This window comes from Poecilia latipinna, unplaced genomic scaffold, assembly GCF_001443285.1.
Source record: "Poecilia latipinna isolate Pla-1442-1.1 unplaced genomic scaffold, P_latipinna-1.0 Scaffold91, whole genome shotgun sequence".
Classification (NCBI taxonomy): Eukaryota; Metazoa; Chordata; class Actinopteri; order Cyprinodontiformes; family Poeciliidae; genus Poecilia; species Poecilia latipinna.
This window is the reverse complement of record NW_015112707.1, coordinates 528,271-546,618: the sequence shown is the minus strand read 5'-3', so window position 1 is coordinate 546,618 and position 18,348 is coordinate 528,271. Positions and strand designations below refer to the sequence as shown.

Genomic DNA, 18,348 nt, shown 5'->3' with positions numbered 1-18,348 from the left:
TGAAAGGAACAATGCATATTAATTAACATTTTCGTAAATGTGCCAGAATTAGTCATGACTATTTTATACGTCACTGGACAGTGGGAAAATTTGTCTAAACAAAACAAACAAAGGTTGTATAAAGAACGTTTAAAATGACTTAACACAAATTGTCAAACACAACACAAAGGGAACTGCAGTCCAATTGTTATAAAACGTACAAGAAGTCCTTGAAACTAACTTCATCCATCAACATGGCAACAGCATGTGAAATTAGGTGAAGTTAGCTGCTCAAAATGTTGACACAGCTGATGTTTTATGAACCAATTTCTTAATTTTTTATATGTGGTAATTTCTACAACTCATTAGAAATATGCAGTCTCAAATACGTCAAACTCCTGATATCAGTTTACTTTGTTACTTTTAAGAGGAGCTTTTGGTCTACATCTTTGCAGTTCATCATGAGGAAAAATGATAGATTATGTGTTAACTATATGATAAAGTTCAAAATGCTTTTTTTTTTTACTGTATTACCCTTTTGTTTTCATCCATTTGCTTTTCTCTCAGATGCTTCACACAAGTGAAGACGTAAAAGCATTTCAAAACCCTGAGCTGGACAATTTTCATCTGCGTTTTGCATATTAAAAACATTAAAAATCTACAATCATGCTGAGAGTGCAGCAACCCAAACTCCTACGTAAAAAACATTTCTAATTTCACGCTATGAACCCATCTTTAGATGGTGAACACTTCATTATCATAGTCGGCAGGACATGTAATTCTCTTCATCCGTCCTTTAAGACGAGGCGCTAATGAAGATTGAAGCAGAGTTTAGGGTAAGATATGTGCAAGAATTGCTTCAGTATTTTACAGTTTATGCTAAACAATTGAAAGTCTCAACAGTCAAGCGCTCTTCTAATAGCCAGCTATTTATCCCCGTGTATAGTCAGAATAACCAATGTTCCAGTGAAGGAAAAAGTTCTCAGAAAATGAAGCTTCCGCCTTTCTCTCGCAGATGTCATAGTTAGAAGGCTGCTGTCGGCACCAATAAAGGTCTTAATTTGGTTGACAATCCCTGGAACATTATATTTCTTAAAAAGAAATCGATTTATCTAAAAGCTTCATCAGCAGCTTCCAACCTTTTCAAAAGTCAAAAATTGGCCAATTTCACCCGAAAATAAAGATCAAATGTAATGTTTCAGAATTTTCACAGAGGCTTTTCTGCATATTTATACTGTGTGGCACTTTGGTAATGGAAAAATGAGGCTTGATTTCAAGACAAGAATGTCTGCAGTTTGTTGCAATTATAATCAACCTCCATTGTGGAAAAACCTTGAATATTTAAGGAGTAATTACCTTCAAATTTGAAGACGTGCCACCCAAAAAAACAAAATCACACTAGTACTGAGTGCAGCAACAAATTAGGATCTAGCTTACCTTTAATTTTGCTGACATATTCTGTATTTGTTATATTTTCACTATTTACGCTTTAAACTCATTTACTTAACTTACTTTTAATTGCATTAAAAAAACAATAGCAATATTTGAACATTAAAACATTGGATGAGGTTAATCCTCATTTCTTTGCTTACTATAATTTCGAATTACGTAATTAAGCCATTAAGGTGTTGGCCCTTTAAAGCCAGAAGGATGAATTATTGATTTTGCTTCTTGTTGCATGTTTCATGTTTTCACAAGCTGAAATTTAATTATTAAATCAAAGAGTGGTTTCTTATTTGTAGGATCTGACTTGCAAGTAAGTAAATATGCAATAATTTTATGTATTTGTGAAAGAATAATAAATCTGGGATGACTTAAAATGACTGTCAGTGGTGTGGAACTTGAGAGTACTTTCACCTGGATAAATACATAAATCTTGATTCAAACAACTTCACTAAAGCATCTAAAACTCCATGTACCAAAAAAACCCCACTTATGAACAGTGAGACTTTTAGCTGCTTCCTTTCACCACTGTTCCACACACACACACACACACACACCTCAAATGCTCAGAAATAGCAATGGCTTCCTAAATTACTGTCTTAATTTTTGAGATATTTTCAAACTGGACATCCACAATACATAGTTTCGTGCACTGAAAGTCAGAAATTGTGTGTCTGCCTTCATTTCTGTGTCCATTATTTTTGGACTTGACTGACAAGCTCGGATGCATCTTTTGACAAATTAAATATGTTCAGGGATGCATGGACAAACGTTGGCGCTACTTCTGGGCAGAAACTTCTGTACAATCATGTCACAAGTTCTGCAAGCAGCATTTGGACCATTTTTTTTTCCTTGAATGTCATATTCAACACTATAAAAATGCAGTAGAAAAAACATTATTAGAAATGGTAATAGATTTAAATTAAAGTAAACCTCACAGGGATCATCCAGTTAGCGAGATCTCCATATTTTGACACCTGCATGGCTCCCAGCATTGTCAGGTTGATGTGACCCCTTGAGAGATGACAACAGAGAAGGACAGCTGTCAGTTTTGAGATTAGCTAAACTTATGAACTTAGGTCCATTCATAGGAGAAATACTAGTTAGAGTCTTAAAAATATCAACATGCCATCTTTGTTTTCTTGACAGAAAACATTTAATACATTGAAAAACATACAAAAAACAAAAAAAAAAAAAACAAGTCATACTGTATCTACATTCTCCTGATGCCCACAGAGTATAAATACCTGATCCAATAGGCAGGAGGGTCCAATTTCCATGTAGTGAAGTTCAGAACTTCTTGTTTTTGTTGGTATGACCTTTTCACAAGTTGTTAATTAAGTGGAAATATCCACTTTCTTATTTTCAGGTTTTAGTAAAGTTTGGATCTGCTGATACAAATTCTTGAAAATTTGAATTTATCTTTGATAACCATATAATATCAATAAGAGAAGCTTTAAACATATTTCTAGACTTGTTACTATTAGTATTTATTTATACTATGAACAGAATCATGTTGTGTTTGAATAGGCAATTACTGTATTTTTTTTACTATCACATTATAGCAAAGACAAAATGAATTTGGAGAAAATATTTTTAAAACCCTTATGGATCCAATTTTTGTGATTAGTGCAGTTCGTGTAAACCTGTGGAAAAATATATGATTCTTGAAACTCTAACCTGTCGGTCAACACTTCCATTCCAAGCAGCTACAGTTAAATGATAAAGGCTAGCAGCTTAGCTTGTCTAATTGTGTATGCTTTAGCCGCTAGCAATCCATCTCACAGAATCTCTTAAACTCTCCATTGCGTCTTCACAGCGGGAGACCAAAGTGAGTACAAATTCAGCTTGGTTCCTTTTAGCCTCAGACAGTGTGACTGGACATTATTGTTTATGACCACTATTGAATTTCCTCTGGGTGGCCAAACAAAACTAATGCTGCAGGGAGCACGGGTGGGCAATATCAGTCAGCAGGCAAATCAATAAAAACAAGAGACTTAGGATATATTGACAAGGCTGCTGTCTAGTTGGGCTGGTGACAGCAGCCATTTGTTATTATCCAATGTTTCACATCCTGGTGTCCTGTGGTAAATCATGTTTATATCTTTAAGGAGGTGGTTTGGAAGGAAAATGAGTATCCGATTTGGAGGAAATGTGGCATTTCTTCCCACAATACCCTCAGTCCATGGGGTTGAGTCATCATATTATGAAACCTATTTTTTTAAGGATTTGTATAGTGCGATTCCATTTAAATGTCACCCATAACTAACTTTCGCTCTGCAAATAAAGTTTTCAAAGCTTGTTTGTCACGGTCTTACCCTCGGATCATGGCAAATGACTCATCACTGGAAAAATAGGCAGCCCCCGGGAGTACAGTGACAGTCTCCTTCCCTGCAGAATAGGGACACAAAGTGCAAGGGTTAATACATTACAGCAATAGACTTAACAGCACGTGGTATTTGCAAAAGCAATAAAATTAAATTAAAATATAGTAGGTCAATTTTTGAATCAAGATTTAAAAAGAAAAGATGCTAATACATACAGCGCCTTGCAAAAATCATGTTTGCGATTGTGACAGTGGCCTGATGTGAACCTTATGCGGCGTAATTGTGCAGGAGAAAGCAAAAGAGCTCTCAAAATCTGCGCAGCTAATATTTTGAATGTTCTGAAAACATTCTTGCAAATGTTTTCAGAACCCAGAATCAATGCTTTGAACAACCGTATTATTGTGGTAACCGCTGATGTGAAGAGCTCACGCTCTGTCAAAATGGATGGAGAGACGATGCACACATGTTCAAGTCTCGCCAAAATTCTGAATTGGCTTTTGATCTGGACTACATACATATATAAAATATTCCATTGTGAGTCTAGATGTGTGATTTGAGTCACAGTCCTATTGGAAGGTGAAAAACCACTATTTAGGTAACTTCGTAAGGAAGTAGGGTTATTATGTTCTGGGGTTTCAGAACAAAAAGGAGCTGAAATATATGCATGGAAACTGTTTTAGATTGTAATTTGTAAAAAAAACAAAACGGTGAATCATTTCGCTTCCGACAACAATCACAATAATATTCTACTTTATGTTGGTCAAACACATAAAATCCTGTATTATAGAGGATATGACAATTATGCATAACACATATTTTATATTATTCCCGTTTAAATGTGAAATGTGTGAATTTTTTTGCAAGGTCTTAAAAAAGCATATGAGGGAGAGAAAGAAAAACCAACTCTTGAGTGACAGAATTAATTAAGCAATGCAGAGGCATGTATAAGATTGTATGCAAACCCCAAACACTTCTTTATCTACCCAAAATCTTGCATTGTCTACTTTCATTTTCCTTTTTTTCTCCTCAAATATAAATGTATCTTTTCTGAATTGGCTTTAGATCTGGATCAATAAACCTTGATCAATAAACCTTACCAGCATTAATAAGGTCTGCATCCACTTCATTCTCAGTGGGGTAGGGCCCCTATCCAAAAAGAAATGAAACATGAGTGTGCACACAGGAGCACAAGCATACCTCCACTCACACACGTCACTCATCCTGCCCAGCCATGATCTTTCAAGACAGAGACAGATACAATCACATCTCTACATTAGATAAGATATTGATTTTTTTTCCCCCCTGTGTACAACAAAGGGAGCAATTCTTTCACCAAAAAAGTGAAAGGAGTAGAGAAGAAAGGTGAAGAGGACACCTCTTGAAAAACCGGGGCTTTTAATTAAAGGAAGCTTTGAAAAAAAAAAAAAAAAAAAAAAAAAAAAAAAAAAACTGCATAGGCAGTAGGCACCCACATACTTCTGCAAACAACCAATTGCAAAGTCATTCCACAGCAGCTTCAGCAGCCTTTGTTAAAAGACTCAGGCAGCAAATAATGACTGTAACAAAAAATGGAAGGAAAAAGTGTCAAACTGCCACAATCCGTTATATAATGAACCTTGCACATCTCAAATTAGGACCGAACTACCAAAGATAAAGTTTAACGTCTGACTATTTATCTTCCCGTACACTCTAAGCATAGTTTTGCTTTAAAGCCCTCACCTCTGTGAAATTGACCATTCTTTCAACTCGATGTCTTTGAATGCGGCAAGGAAAACTCTTACCAGTCCCAAGAGTCCGTTTTCACTTTGGAGGTGTACAGTGATGTCTGGTTTGATGAAGTTGCTGGCCAACATGGGGATACCAATACCAAGGTTGGCTGTTTTTCTTTAAGTTAAGAAAAATGTATGATGTATATTCATGAGACAAAAGTCAAATATCATATATTTGCTGAAAGTGGGCTGGGCTCCTACACATTTAAGTCAAAATACTTTTCCAGACTCAACTTTTCAGAGTTTTCAGTCACTTGAACTCACTTAAAATGTTCAATTTGAAAGTTTATTTTTGGCAAATATTTCTGCAACAGGCAGGATTTAAACATGTAATGTTCAAAAACAAGCAGCTGGAAATAAGGATGATCAAAGGTGGCAAGGAAGAGATGGACGGGGGGTAGGACAAAAGACTAGAGGGGTGCAAGAAAAGAAGGATGACTCTTGAAAGGAATAAAAGAGAAGAAAAAGAAAATAAGGGAACAAAGGACAAGGAGAAGAAGAAATGAAGGAACATGCCAGAAAGAAAGGAATGAAAGACTTTTAAATGATGGGCAAAAGAGTTGAAATACAAATATTTGTAAGAAATCTTTTCTATGCTTAACAGAACTTAGAAAATAATGAAATCAAATACCATACACTGCCGTGTACAGAAATACAAGTATTTATTACAAAGCTATTTGTGTTTGATGGAGTTCCTGACAATGATTCGCAAAATACCTCTTTTTGTAACATGTAAAAACATTTTTGCAATTTTTTTCAGTAGGGAGATCATCAAAAATTGCTTTCAAAAGGCTTCTTCCGTCCTAATCATGGGTTAGGGATGTTAATGAACAGGATTGGAGGGGTTGGGTCAGTCACTCATTGCACCATAAGGGACAATTATTGGTACCCCTGCTGTCAAAACCAATATAGCCAGTCTTTGCAAACAGAGCAGCACTTAGTCTTCTAATATGAAATTTCACATAATTGCAGCATACAGTGAGAGCAAGATCTATAATTGTTACCTTTTCCCCACCTCTCTGGATTCAAGGTTCTAGTTCTGGTTCCTCTCCAATTCTCTCTTGTCTGTAGCACACCTCACATATTTTTAAATAGGATTTAGGTCTGGAGACTTATAAGGCTATAAAAAATTGAATTAATTTACTGCCAATATGACTTCATGTTTCACGTCATAATCTTGCTAAAATACTAAATACCCACCAACTTTTATTTTTTGATGGAAGAAAAAAAGATTCGATCAGGATTGGTCGGTGTTTCACATATGAAAATGTGGAAAAAGTACTTTATGGCCACTGCCAGGGACAGCAGAGGATCTGTGATGGTGTGTGGAGGGTTCTCTTCCAGCATTAGTTTTACACCCAGATGGATTGTTTACCTAACCACACCCTTCCAGTTCAATATATATATATATATATAAATAAAACTCCATAGGTAGCATCATTATTGGTTTGTGATGATAGAAACACTTTCTGGCATCACTACCAAACACCCAGGCTGCATGTCTATTGTTACACCAGAATAGTTTTAAAAATATTGACATATCACTACCAGTGTGAAGATATAGTTATTTTTAATAAAGAATACGCATTCTGATAAGGCTCATTTGTCGGATTAAAAGTATCTTTTGAAAATATCCTTTAAAACATGCATTAAGTATACTTTCATTAAGCCCAAATGTCTATATTAAAAATTGTTTTTGCATTGCTCTGATGCAATATTCCAATCTTAAATCTTGTATTTTCATTAGATGTAAATGAAAAACCCATTCTAGTTAACTAGTTAAAATAGTTTATGTGTAGTTAATTTTAATAATTCTTTTAGTCATTTGAGTTACTACAATAAATAAACTTTTCAATCATATTTTCATTAATGTGACTACATACACAAGACATACATTGTCTGCTTCAGTCTACTATTACGAAAGCACACAGCCTTCAACCAAAAGGATGTCAAAGGATACCATACATGCCATCTTCAAACTCCAGTGCTGCCCTGCGAATGATCCTTTCCCGAACAATGTCTGAATCCTTCTTTGGTTTGGGCTTTTCTTCTTGGCCTTTTCTCACAGTGCGTTTCTAGAAGCACACAGAAATGGATGAGAAACGGCAAGACGGCATCTTGGGAGTCTATTTCTGAGCAAGCGCAATGACACAGGGATAAAACATGGAATCTGTGGGTTTTACACAATGAAACCCTACGATAATGCCCTTACTGTGAAAGAATGTCTATAATAGACACTGCAACAACATCTCACTGTCAAATGATCCTTCCATTTATGTAAACTCCGACGGGCCTTATTTTTGTACCTCGATTCTTTTCTCATAGCTGGCTCCCTGAACAATCCTGTGGACAAAGATACTGGGTATGTGTATGTCCTCTGCAGCAAACGTCCCAACATCTACCACCTCCTCCACCTGCAGAGAGACAGAATAATGAGCACCAGCTTCGTCTCCAAATTGACCCACGATCCCCGAGATTGAAAGTTCAGATAGAGAAACCATGCAGTGTTGGAATTACAGTACCAGAAAATAACCCCTGTCCAACGGGTTATGAAATTCAGAAAGTTAAGCTGGTATAAAAAAGAAAAAAAAAAACTGCTGAGTTTTTGCTGATGTGCAGCAATCAAGATAATGTTATCTGCAGATATTTTGATTTCTCAGGTTTTAGAGATCATTACTGATATCAAACATGGAATTAAATGAGCAACTTGTAGTGCCTCGCCAAAGTATTGACACCCCTACATTTTTCAACAAAGCTGCACACCATTGTGAAGTGGAAAAAAATCTGACACATGGGTTTTAAAAAAAAAAAAAAAAAAAAAAAAATCAATACATTGACATAAATTAATACACTGAAAATTGATTGCATGCGTTTTATATAGTGCAATTTGTTACAATTCTGTGGAATTTAGCTTGTAAAGGTCACATTTTTCAGTCCATTCAGTATACTCTACTTCCTATTTTGAACTTTTCACTGAATGAAAAGTGGCGTAACTGACCCTGTATACTTACGCAAGCGCAGTTAGTGAGCGACAGCTATCAACAGCATTTTCAGTTGCAGGAGTCGAATGCTGTCGACTGCAGAATCCCACAAACATCACAATATTTACTGCACAAATGCTAAAAAAAGGTCATGGACTTCAGGCTCCGCCATTTTCATCTCTAGCAACGATTTTGCTTTCCAAGTTCAACTATGTCGAAGCTACAAGTAGATAAGTCAAAAATTTTTGGTTTTTGGGTCTGTCAAAGTTCAAACCTAAATCCAAATTGAAAATATGTGGCAAGACCATAGAGAAAAAGAAGGGAGAATACAAAAATAAACCACACTTTCAGAACTGAAAACCACACGTCATTGTCCTTCAACTTTATAAATAATCACAACTTTGTGTTGGTCTAACACATAAAATACCAGTTAAAAAAATGAGGTTTGTTACTGTACTGTAACAAAAAAAGTTCAAAGGGTATGAATGCTTATACAAGGCAAACTAAAAGTCAACAACACTTTTAGAGTTAGTGCAAAATCATATATTTGGTCCTGCAAGTCTCCATTTTTGGCTAAAATTGTGAATTTCACATTGAAAAATGTCCAGCATTAGGCACGGAGTCTAGGTTTTTCTAGCTTTTCGTTCAGCAACTCCACAGAGGCCAGTAAAAGCCGACTGTGTACCTAAATCCAGCTTGGCTACGTGAACAAAGAAAAGGATCATCTGATGCAACAAGCACAGGATATACAGCTTGATCCAGGGATCAGGGGAGGAGAAGAGCAGAGGTGCATAGGAGAAAAACTATCGGTGTATCAAGACTAAACGCAGCCGCCTTCTGCAAAAATAAACATGCACAGTTTAAATAAAACCTTTCAATTACTCTCAGACTTAACACAGAATTAAAAATTAATTATACAATCTAGAATACAATGTGTTGTCTAGAATACAACACATTGTATTCTAGACTCAGACAAGTGCATCCATCACCTTTTTGAAGAAAGTGTGCAGCACCAGCAGAGAAGTGTACGTAGGGGATTATTTCTGTCTGACTAACAGGACGGAGATGGAAATGGGTATCGATTTAAACAGCGCTCGGTCAACATGACTGGTATAAAAATCCCACAAGAAATACACCTGCCTTCTTCTCTCCTTAGGTAACATTAGGATGTGCTAAAAAGCAGGCTCCCAGCAGCCTACCCCCTAACAGGTGTGAAAATGGAGCTGTGCAGCATGTGTGGGCTCCACTAATCTTGTTGGCCATTAGTCGTCTGCTCAAAACATTTAAAAACTCCTGTGTTTCTTTCATGAAATGAATGCCTTGCAAACGTCTCCTTGAATTTTTCACATTTTGTCAGGTTACAACCAAAGCTGTATTTTAATCGGATTTTAAGTGATCGGCTGTACAATTGTGAAATGGAAAGAAAATGTGACATTGTTTTTAAAACCTTTTGGAAATGCAATCTGAGAAAAAAAAACAAAAAACATTATAATGCATTAAAAATTTCTAGTTGAAAAACTGAAAAACAATTCTAAGGGGATCTTAGCTGCAGAAAAAGAAGTAAACAAAAAGAAATGACTAAAAATACAAACAAATTACAATGGTAGTGTGTTAAACATGATGATTTTGAATTGCAGATATGGAAAAATGGCAAGCATATACAGGTTGATCTATTTAGTTAAAAAGAAATGCAAGACTTGGTATACAGACATAAATATACACACGTGTACGTCCACAGAGATAGAAATAAATATGGAGATATTAAAAACAACTTAAAAGCAGCAAACTTTCATATCTCAATGGCTGTTTTGTATTTCAAAATTTAAGCAGCGCATCCTCAGAAAAAGTCTAACTCTGCCTCAACCAGTTATGCATCTCTTGATCTTCCTTGGTACTAGACATGTTTACAATGCTAGTCTGCTAGGGCCTGGTTCCTACTGATAAATAAAACGCCATCTTCAAAGAGCCAGCTGTGGTACGCAGATTGTAAAATGATGCAGTCTGACCTAAACTATTATGTTTTAAATCTGGTTGTGTGTTTTTAGGTTGCCTCAAGTCCTTTGCAGCCTCCAACTGTTTTCTTCTCCCCACAGGATTGCTCGGCATTTAGCTCCATCTATTTTCCCCAGCTTTCTTTCCCTGCTGCAAGAACACATCCCCACAGGATGATGCTGTCACTACCATGTTCAATAAAGTGCAATGTTTGTTATTTTTCCCGAATAGCGTTTCCCATGCAGCTCAAAAAGTTACCTTTTCGTCATATCTGACCTGAGAGCATTCTCCCACATTTGCTGTGTTCCTCACATGGTTCATAAAATGATTCTTATGGGGGGGGGGGGGGGGAATGTTGAAAATGTAATATAAAAGGGGGAAAAAAAGCTCTGCACAAAAGCAATCATGTTTCTAGTGACTGAAAGAGAATTTAACCACAACAACACAATTCTCTGCTTCACTTCTACTTTTCAGTGCTTTGCTTCCTGTGCAGCTCACTGTGTAACCTACTTATTCCATCTACATGAGGGGCAGCCGTTCAGAGCAAATTGAATTGAATCTCTCCTTATCTCTGCTTCTCTCCCTCAGTTCTCGGCGCTGACTGAGAGGAGTCAATGGCCAGGAGTGGATCCCATCTTCGTGTTGTCATGGATACGAAGGCTTTGGTCTCTGAGGAGCTAAGGCCACTTAGGATTGTAAAGTGATTTTAGACTCCTTTTATGGGTCTTTAGGCTGGTTTGTAGTAAACTTCTGATGCTGGATAAAGAATGAGACTGATGGAAGCACAGCAACAGGAGTCTAGCATATTTAACTCATCTTTGCCCAGGGGACTCAGTCTGAGATTTTGATAGTAGTGAATTCATGAGACCTTTTTTATCAAGACGGAAACTGTAGCAAAATACTAAGACTAAAATCGCAACAAACAGTTTGCATACCTTTCAAGGCCAAAGATAAAATCATTTAGCTGGCACTTTATCTCTTCAGTGAACACATGGGAGTCCACTGAGAAGCAGCAAACAAATAAATCCACACTTCAGAAGTGGATTTTTTTCATACAGATTTTTCTCTTTTTTTGTTTTTGCGCTCTCTAAAACAAACAGACCTCGAATTTAGCAGCAGTTTCAATTAGACTTCCAAAGCTAAATCACAGCACAATAAGAAGCTCATACAATTTAAATGTGCCGCGCAGATAAAAAGCCTCAGTTCCTTTCATCTATGTGATGTGTCCCGAATGCACAGGAGGTTCAGCGGACAAGGAAGGATAAAACATTAAAATAAAATAAATTAAAAAAAACACACACACACACATACAATTGAGCAGGTGTGTTGAGTAAGTAAATAGACATGCATTGAGATTGATATTCCCGTATTTGTAGACAGATTTTCACATCAATGAGAGCAAAGCGAGGCATGAAGTGAGCTGGCAGAGGGACACAGGGAATCAAAGTGCCCTCTGGGGACACAGCAAGGTTTTTTTTTTTTTTCTTTTCTTTTGAGAGGGTGCGCTTTTTTAGCCCACAAGCTTTGTCAAATCTTGTTAATCTCACATGGCTCCGTTTACAATCCAACCAAATCCTGCAGCCAAGTGCTACTACACAAGTGTTCCCAATGCAATTTTAAGGAAAAGCAGATGCACACTATGAACATCCCAAATATTTTGAGTGTAAAATTAAATGTATACTTATGTCTATATAATAAGCTTGATATAAAACATACAATCTAAAAGAGACAGCGTAAAAAATTATAAATTAACCTAAATTTTTCTGAAAGTACGAAAAGAATGTTGTTTATTTGGCTGACAGGAGCGCAAACAGGATAAAAGATCACATTATTTCCCAATCGCCAAGTCGAAGAATGAAGTGAGGTACATTGTGTTTTATAATAGGATTCTGTCTGGTCGTAAACAAAATACAGGTTTTTCAAACAATTACAAATAAATTACCAATGTTGTTCCTTTATCAAATGTCACACAAAAGAGAAGCAGACACGTTCTGTACTAAACCAAATTACCTTACCACAATAGCCTGACATTAACTGATTAAATACATATTGCTCATGAACAGAAACAGTCTTTGCAATTACGCCAAACAGATGAGGGATTCTGAATCGTCATGCACAATCTGGAGAACTGATTTCTATTCATTCAAGAAATTTCAACAATATTAGTTGTAGTGTTAGAAACATGACTTTTGTACTCAAATGCACACATTTTACATCTGGTTTTAAGATGACAGACTGAAATTACTTTTTATCCAACAGATGATGATCAGTGTAGCATTTATAAGAAACAAGCCATTAGGTTGAATTTGTTAGTTTTAGATGTCAATACTAAAATGCTATTTAAGGTCATTAACTTTTAGTTTGAAAGTCAGCAATCTTTTGAAATTACTCAAAAAACTGAGCTAAATGTACACTTTTTGATGCATGTCTGAAGATTTCAAAGTAGACCACAACTTTGGCAGCATTAGTCATATTTTTGTCTGGGAAAACTGACAACTCCAAGCCTTTAGCTCTTCAGCATTAGTGGTTTCAGCTATATGCAGTTTGTTCTATGGAACATGGAAAACGGTGATTTTATCGTTAGGGTCTTTTATTTATGAGAGTTCTTTTAACAAAACCGCCCAGACAAACCAAAATCATCAAGATGACAAGAACGTCAGACTTCACAGTTCAGTAAAACTACAAATACATTGCAGCCTCCACACACAATCACACAAATATGGCTGACAAGCTGCAATGTAGAAGTTTAAGGTGCACACTGGAGCTCAGATATTCACATATTTTTAAAACAGGATAAAATAAGACTAAGTAATTCAGAATTTTAAAATATCAGTATAAACCACCGGTAATGATAAATTATTAAGTACCTCGCGCAGTAATGGTGAAGCTATTCGAATTCATAGTCAGTCTAAAAGTGTTTCGCAAGGACAAATACTAAAACTGGACAGCAAGAAGATGAGAAGAAATGGCTCCAGGAAACAAAGTGAATACGACACCGCACTCTCATTACTGTGTGTATTTTTAGTCTTTCCATCCTCTCCCCATTGTGTGGGCACTTGGCCATGCTCTGTTGTCACTTTCTGGGATCAGTGCAGACTCCATCCTCTAACCCAAAATACAGGCATCGCGAGCAATCTGTTTCCTCTCTGTGGAAACTCGACTGCCTCAATAGCACCTGGGAAACAGGAGTTAGCCATCCGACTGGCAACCGCTGATAACACAAGAAGCAAAAATATATTTCTCCAAATGACGCACATTTATTCCTGCGCACTGGGAACAGACCAATCACATAAGTTTATATCTTATAAGAAACTATAGGAAAAAAAAAAAAAAAAGAATATGCATTTTGTCTAAGACAAATTCAGATGACAACCTACTAAGGAATCCCTTAAGCAGAGAGGATATGCCTCAAGAAGAACATAAACTGTAATAGACTGTTTACTTAATTATATTTATGACTATTGAAGGACTATCTAACTATATGAGGAAATGCCCTCAATTCTTAATGTACAATGATTGACTAAACGGCATGAGGTCAAAACAGGGAATAAAACAAAACAAAAAAAAAAAACAAGAGAATGTATTGGTCACTAATCCAATAGTTCATTGTGACTACAGTTCTGTCGGCCAAGTTCCAGCTGGCAGTTCAGTGTTCCAGGCAATAATACAACAAGGGTTGCTACTGTGACTAAAACCTCACAGTGATCACACAGAGCGCTCATAAGAGCCCTTACTAAAGGTTATGTAAAAATGAGAGCACTGCACATTTTATGTCCACAAAGTCAAATGATCAACTTGTTTTGGCGGGAAGGTAATTTGATTTGTTGAGAAAGTGAAAGAAAGACAAAGACAGAAAAAAATAAGACCAGAAAGTCCAAGGAGACAAAATGAGCAGTAGTAAATAACACCTAGGGTTGTTGACTGTAATTGAAATTCCAGCAAAAGGTCAAACAAGACACAAGATATTCAGTATCACCGAAACACTACAGTGGGGATTCAAGATAAGATTTAATATTTCAGGAGCAAAAACTGGAGGAAGCAAACCAACAAAATTCAAAGGACAAAACACACAAAGTTCAAATTACTAAATACTAGTCTGCAATGAAAACTGTGCATCATATGCAGCCACTGCATTAAGTATACCCATCCAATTACTTGGTAATACAAATTAGCAAATTAAACACACATTTAGCAAATAAGCAAGTCATATGGCAACAACTCGATGCCTCCAAGCACCTAATTGTGGTGAAGACGGCTGTCTGTAATTCAAACTGAACATCAGAATGGAAAAGAAGGGCAATTTGATTGACAACTTCCTGCAGGATGTTTCACCACGTCACAAAGCTCAAATTCTCAAACGGTTCTCTCGGTCCACAAATCGGCAGCAGGATGAATGTAGATAGCAGTGGGTGATCCAATCTGACACTAGCCAGTTAGCCCTACTAAAGCGGGTGGTGAGTTTTGTATCTTATTAGTCAATACATTAGAAAATGTATTTAAGTTGGGAAGTGTTACTTAACATTTTAAACCTACTTCTGCAAACTAGACAATACGACGATGATCACATAAAGCATTTCATGTTAAAGCGCTTCAGGAAGAAATCCCAATACTTTCAAAGGGTGTGCATTCCCAATGTACAACAGCAACAAAGGAATTTTAGTCAGTACCACACTATGGAGATCTTCTGCAACAGTATCAGCCAAGCACAAAACTCTTGAATTATTTCTTTTTCGCACAAGTACAGCGAGTCATTCCTCATCCCATTATTTTTATATTGGTTTTCAACTACTAGCCTTAATGAGGAATTTTTAAATATTTCACAACAGTTATGACCGACAAACAGATTTAGAGAGTTGCAGACTTTTTAGCATTGCTCTTATTAGTATAAGTGTGGGCTAGGTTGCTTCTAAAAGAAGCTCAAAGCCTCATTTAATTTTGGGTACACTGGTTGTGATGTGTTTTTACAGCAGCCCTGTGCATCGCACAAAACTGTGATTTGCCACCAATTAGAGGCAGCAGAAATGAATCAAATCATGAAGTCAAATCATTCTTATGAATATTTTGCCCATTTTAAAACATTTAACAAACCTCAACCATAAAAACAAAATCTGGCTTAAGGTGCGAAGAACAACTGCTATTTTTGTTTCCACACAAATGTACAGTGGGAGGCTGATAAATCACTCGGAATACAGGTCATTTATATGCAGTTAGAGCTCTCCTCCAGTTACACAAACAAAACATGCAAAGATATAAATTCTTGCACGAGTGGTTGCAGAGCACACAAATTTATTGAACTGTGTCATTTACCCGACGACCAATTGTCGAATTATGGCAAAAACTACTGTGATTTACTACACTGACTCCCATAATGCACTGGGGTGTTTTGCTGTACTTGCATCAAAAGAGAAAACCTGAGCAGCTGGATACCATGGAACTGTGAACAATCAAACAGCAGACCTGGTTGCCTAGCAACCATGGCAGGAGCTGGTGATGATCTAGAAATTTTCTTCAGTGACAACTGATTTTCCGACAGTTTTTCAAATTCTTGTAGTTTAATTGAAAAAGACATTGATTTACTTTGGAGAAACTCAGCATTTTTTTTTTTTTTTTTTTTTCCAATCATCTTACTAGATGAAGCATAAGGCTCTCCTACTGGTCAAGGCCAATTCTTGTGTGTGTATGTATGTATATATTAGTCCATTTACCAACACTGAAGCAAACCTAGGGTTAAAATTATTATTTTACAACTTCCCGTTTGTCCTGACTCCATCTGCCAAAGCCTGAAATTTACTATCCCTTGGCAACCGTTAACTGGTTAGTCCCTAAAACATTAAGAGGTTACCTGGCTGCAGACAAACTAAAGCATCCTATGAAATTTGGCCCAACAGAAGGTCGTCGTGTTTGTAGAAGACCTTACTAATGAGGTACTTGGAAGCTGTGCTGCAAGTAAAAAAAGTCAGTTTCATGAAAATCAGCAAGGTCTAGTGGTTATTTAGCAAGTGCACCCAGACAGCAGGTCGATAATGACGACGGATCACTAAATTTATGACTAAGCCTGGCTCGAAGCCTAGAGATAAATCTATTTTCACTGAGACAGTAATTGCATCATTACCAGAGATAAAAGGTTTTTAAATGGCATTGCAACATGTGCCTATCACTTTCTAATCATGAAGAAGTTGTCACAGATAACATTCATGTTACCTCTGGCGCAATAAAAAAGGTACTGTAAGCTTGAACAAGTGCTTCGTGGTTGTACACCTGTACCAACTAATATAATCAGCAGGTTTCATCTTATTCTCTCCTGAGGAGAGCAAAGAATATGCATGTTTATTAGATAGAGGGGAGAAAAAAGGAAAAAGGTTTGATTTGTGTTGCAGAGTACAAAAATACAACACTTAAAATCACTGTGTAATGAATCCATGCAACATGCCCATTAAGCTTTCTGCACTACTTAAATAATCAAATTTTTTGACAAAATTATAATTTGAGAGGCAATCATCTGTCTAGGTAGCCGTTAGAGCCGTAATTATTTATGCTTAGCCCGTAATTTCTGACAACAGTTTAACTAAATTTCATACCAAGGAGTATATATATATATAAGACGTAGAATCGGTAGAGCTGAAAGCCAACATGAGGCTTGTGTAATAACATGAAATTGGACCCATTTTGTTCATGGTTGTAATTTAGTTGTGTCCAGTCCATCACTACCCTTCAGCTCACTTTGCTCTTTAGTGACATTAGAACAAGCCATCTTTTCATTTTACAAAACAAAAAGTTAATCCAGGCCTTCTAATAACATTATATTCCCTCAGTTTTCACAAAGGTGAGTTAAATCAAGAAAATCCTTTCCCTGCAATGAGGTTTTTTATCATAAAAAAAGGAACAGCAAACTTTTTGTGTGTGTCGTTTTGAGATAAAACAAACCTTTAGCGTGTTCAAAACGAAAGCATCCAGACTCAACTTTATACACAAACCATCTACAAAGCATAACAAGAGCAGGAACTATATTATGTACAGACAGATGTACTAATGCATTTGTAGTACATGTGCTGCCTGCATTTCAAAGACAGGAACCCACTAATCGCTCTGCATAGGAGGCTAAAATTAAATAAAGTTCAATCCACTCGATCATTATAAAGTACAATTCGCAATTCATATAACTTAAAGGTCTCAGTGAACTCTTAAGTGATACAGTTAAAGTAAATTAGGCTTGGTGCAATAAGTCAAATTCCCTTTAACTGTGACATTTTACTTGGGCAGCACAGAGTAAATCCGTGATCAGAATCAGTGTCTCTGGGTTAAACCTCAGTGTTTGAAATTAAGAGGGTCATTAAAATTATGCAGAATAATAATAAAAAAAATCAAATGGTTCCAAATGAATATATTAAAATGGTTCATTTGCAACAGATACAAGTAACTGGTTCAAGTACAGTTCCATTAAACACAACAGTGCCTCTACACACTAATAAGGTAAACACCTAATGTAAAGTAAAAAAATAATTTCTCCAGCCACAAAACTTTGCAGAGGCTGTTTGCCGTCATTTTTTTTTTCTCAGACCTTGTTAACTGGAATATGTCAGGTAAATCCTGAAAACCTGTAATACTGTAGGATTAAAATATTTTTCAACTCATGCCATCCACTTTCAATTTTTGCAACCAACATTCCTGCCATCCGCCACCGTTTGTGAGAAGAACTGTTACAAAACAATCTTAGAAATGCAGCTGGATGTAGCCGAAAAAAAAAGCTCCAAGCGAAACCCAATGCATACTGAGTCTACAAACCCTTTGGGTCATTTTTATTCATTAAAAAAAAAAAAAAAAAAAAAAAAAAAAAAAGAAGATGAAATTAAAAATTAA

At 36.3% G+C, this 18,348-nt stretch overlaps 1 protein-coding gene across 1 annotated transcript in view; it reads right to left on the bottom strand.

Moving 5' to 3' along the window:
• The window catches only part of oxct1a (3-oxoacid CoA transferase 1a), a 45,665-nt gene that overhangs the window by 17,200 nt on the left and 10,117 nt on the right, over nt 1-18,348 (bottom strand). The window contains exons 8-13 of the mRNA XM_015024145.1: nt 7,825-7,932; nt 7,479-7,593; nt 5,531-5,625; nt 4,847-4,895; nt 3,741-3,813; nt 2,361-2,436 (exon numbers count right to left, since the gene is read on the bottom strand). Coding sequence (XP_014879631.1) covers nt 2,361-2,436; nt 3,741-3,813; nt 4,847-4,895; nt 5,531-5,625; nt 7,479-7,593; nt 7,825-7,932 — 516 coding nt within the window. The remainder of the gene's footprint in view (nt 1-2,360; nt 2,437-3,740; nt 3,814-4,846; nt 4,896-5,530; nt 5,626-7,478; nt 7,594-7,824; nt 7,933-18,348) is intronic.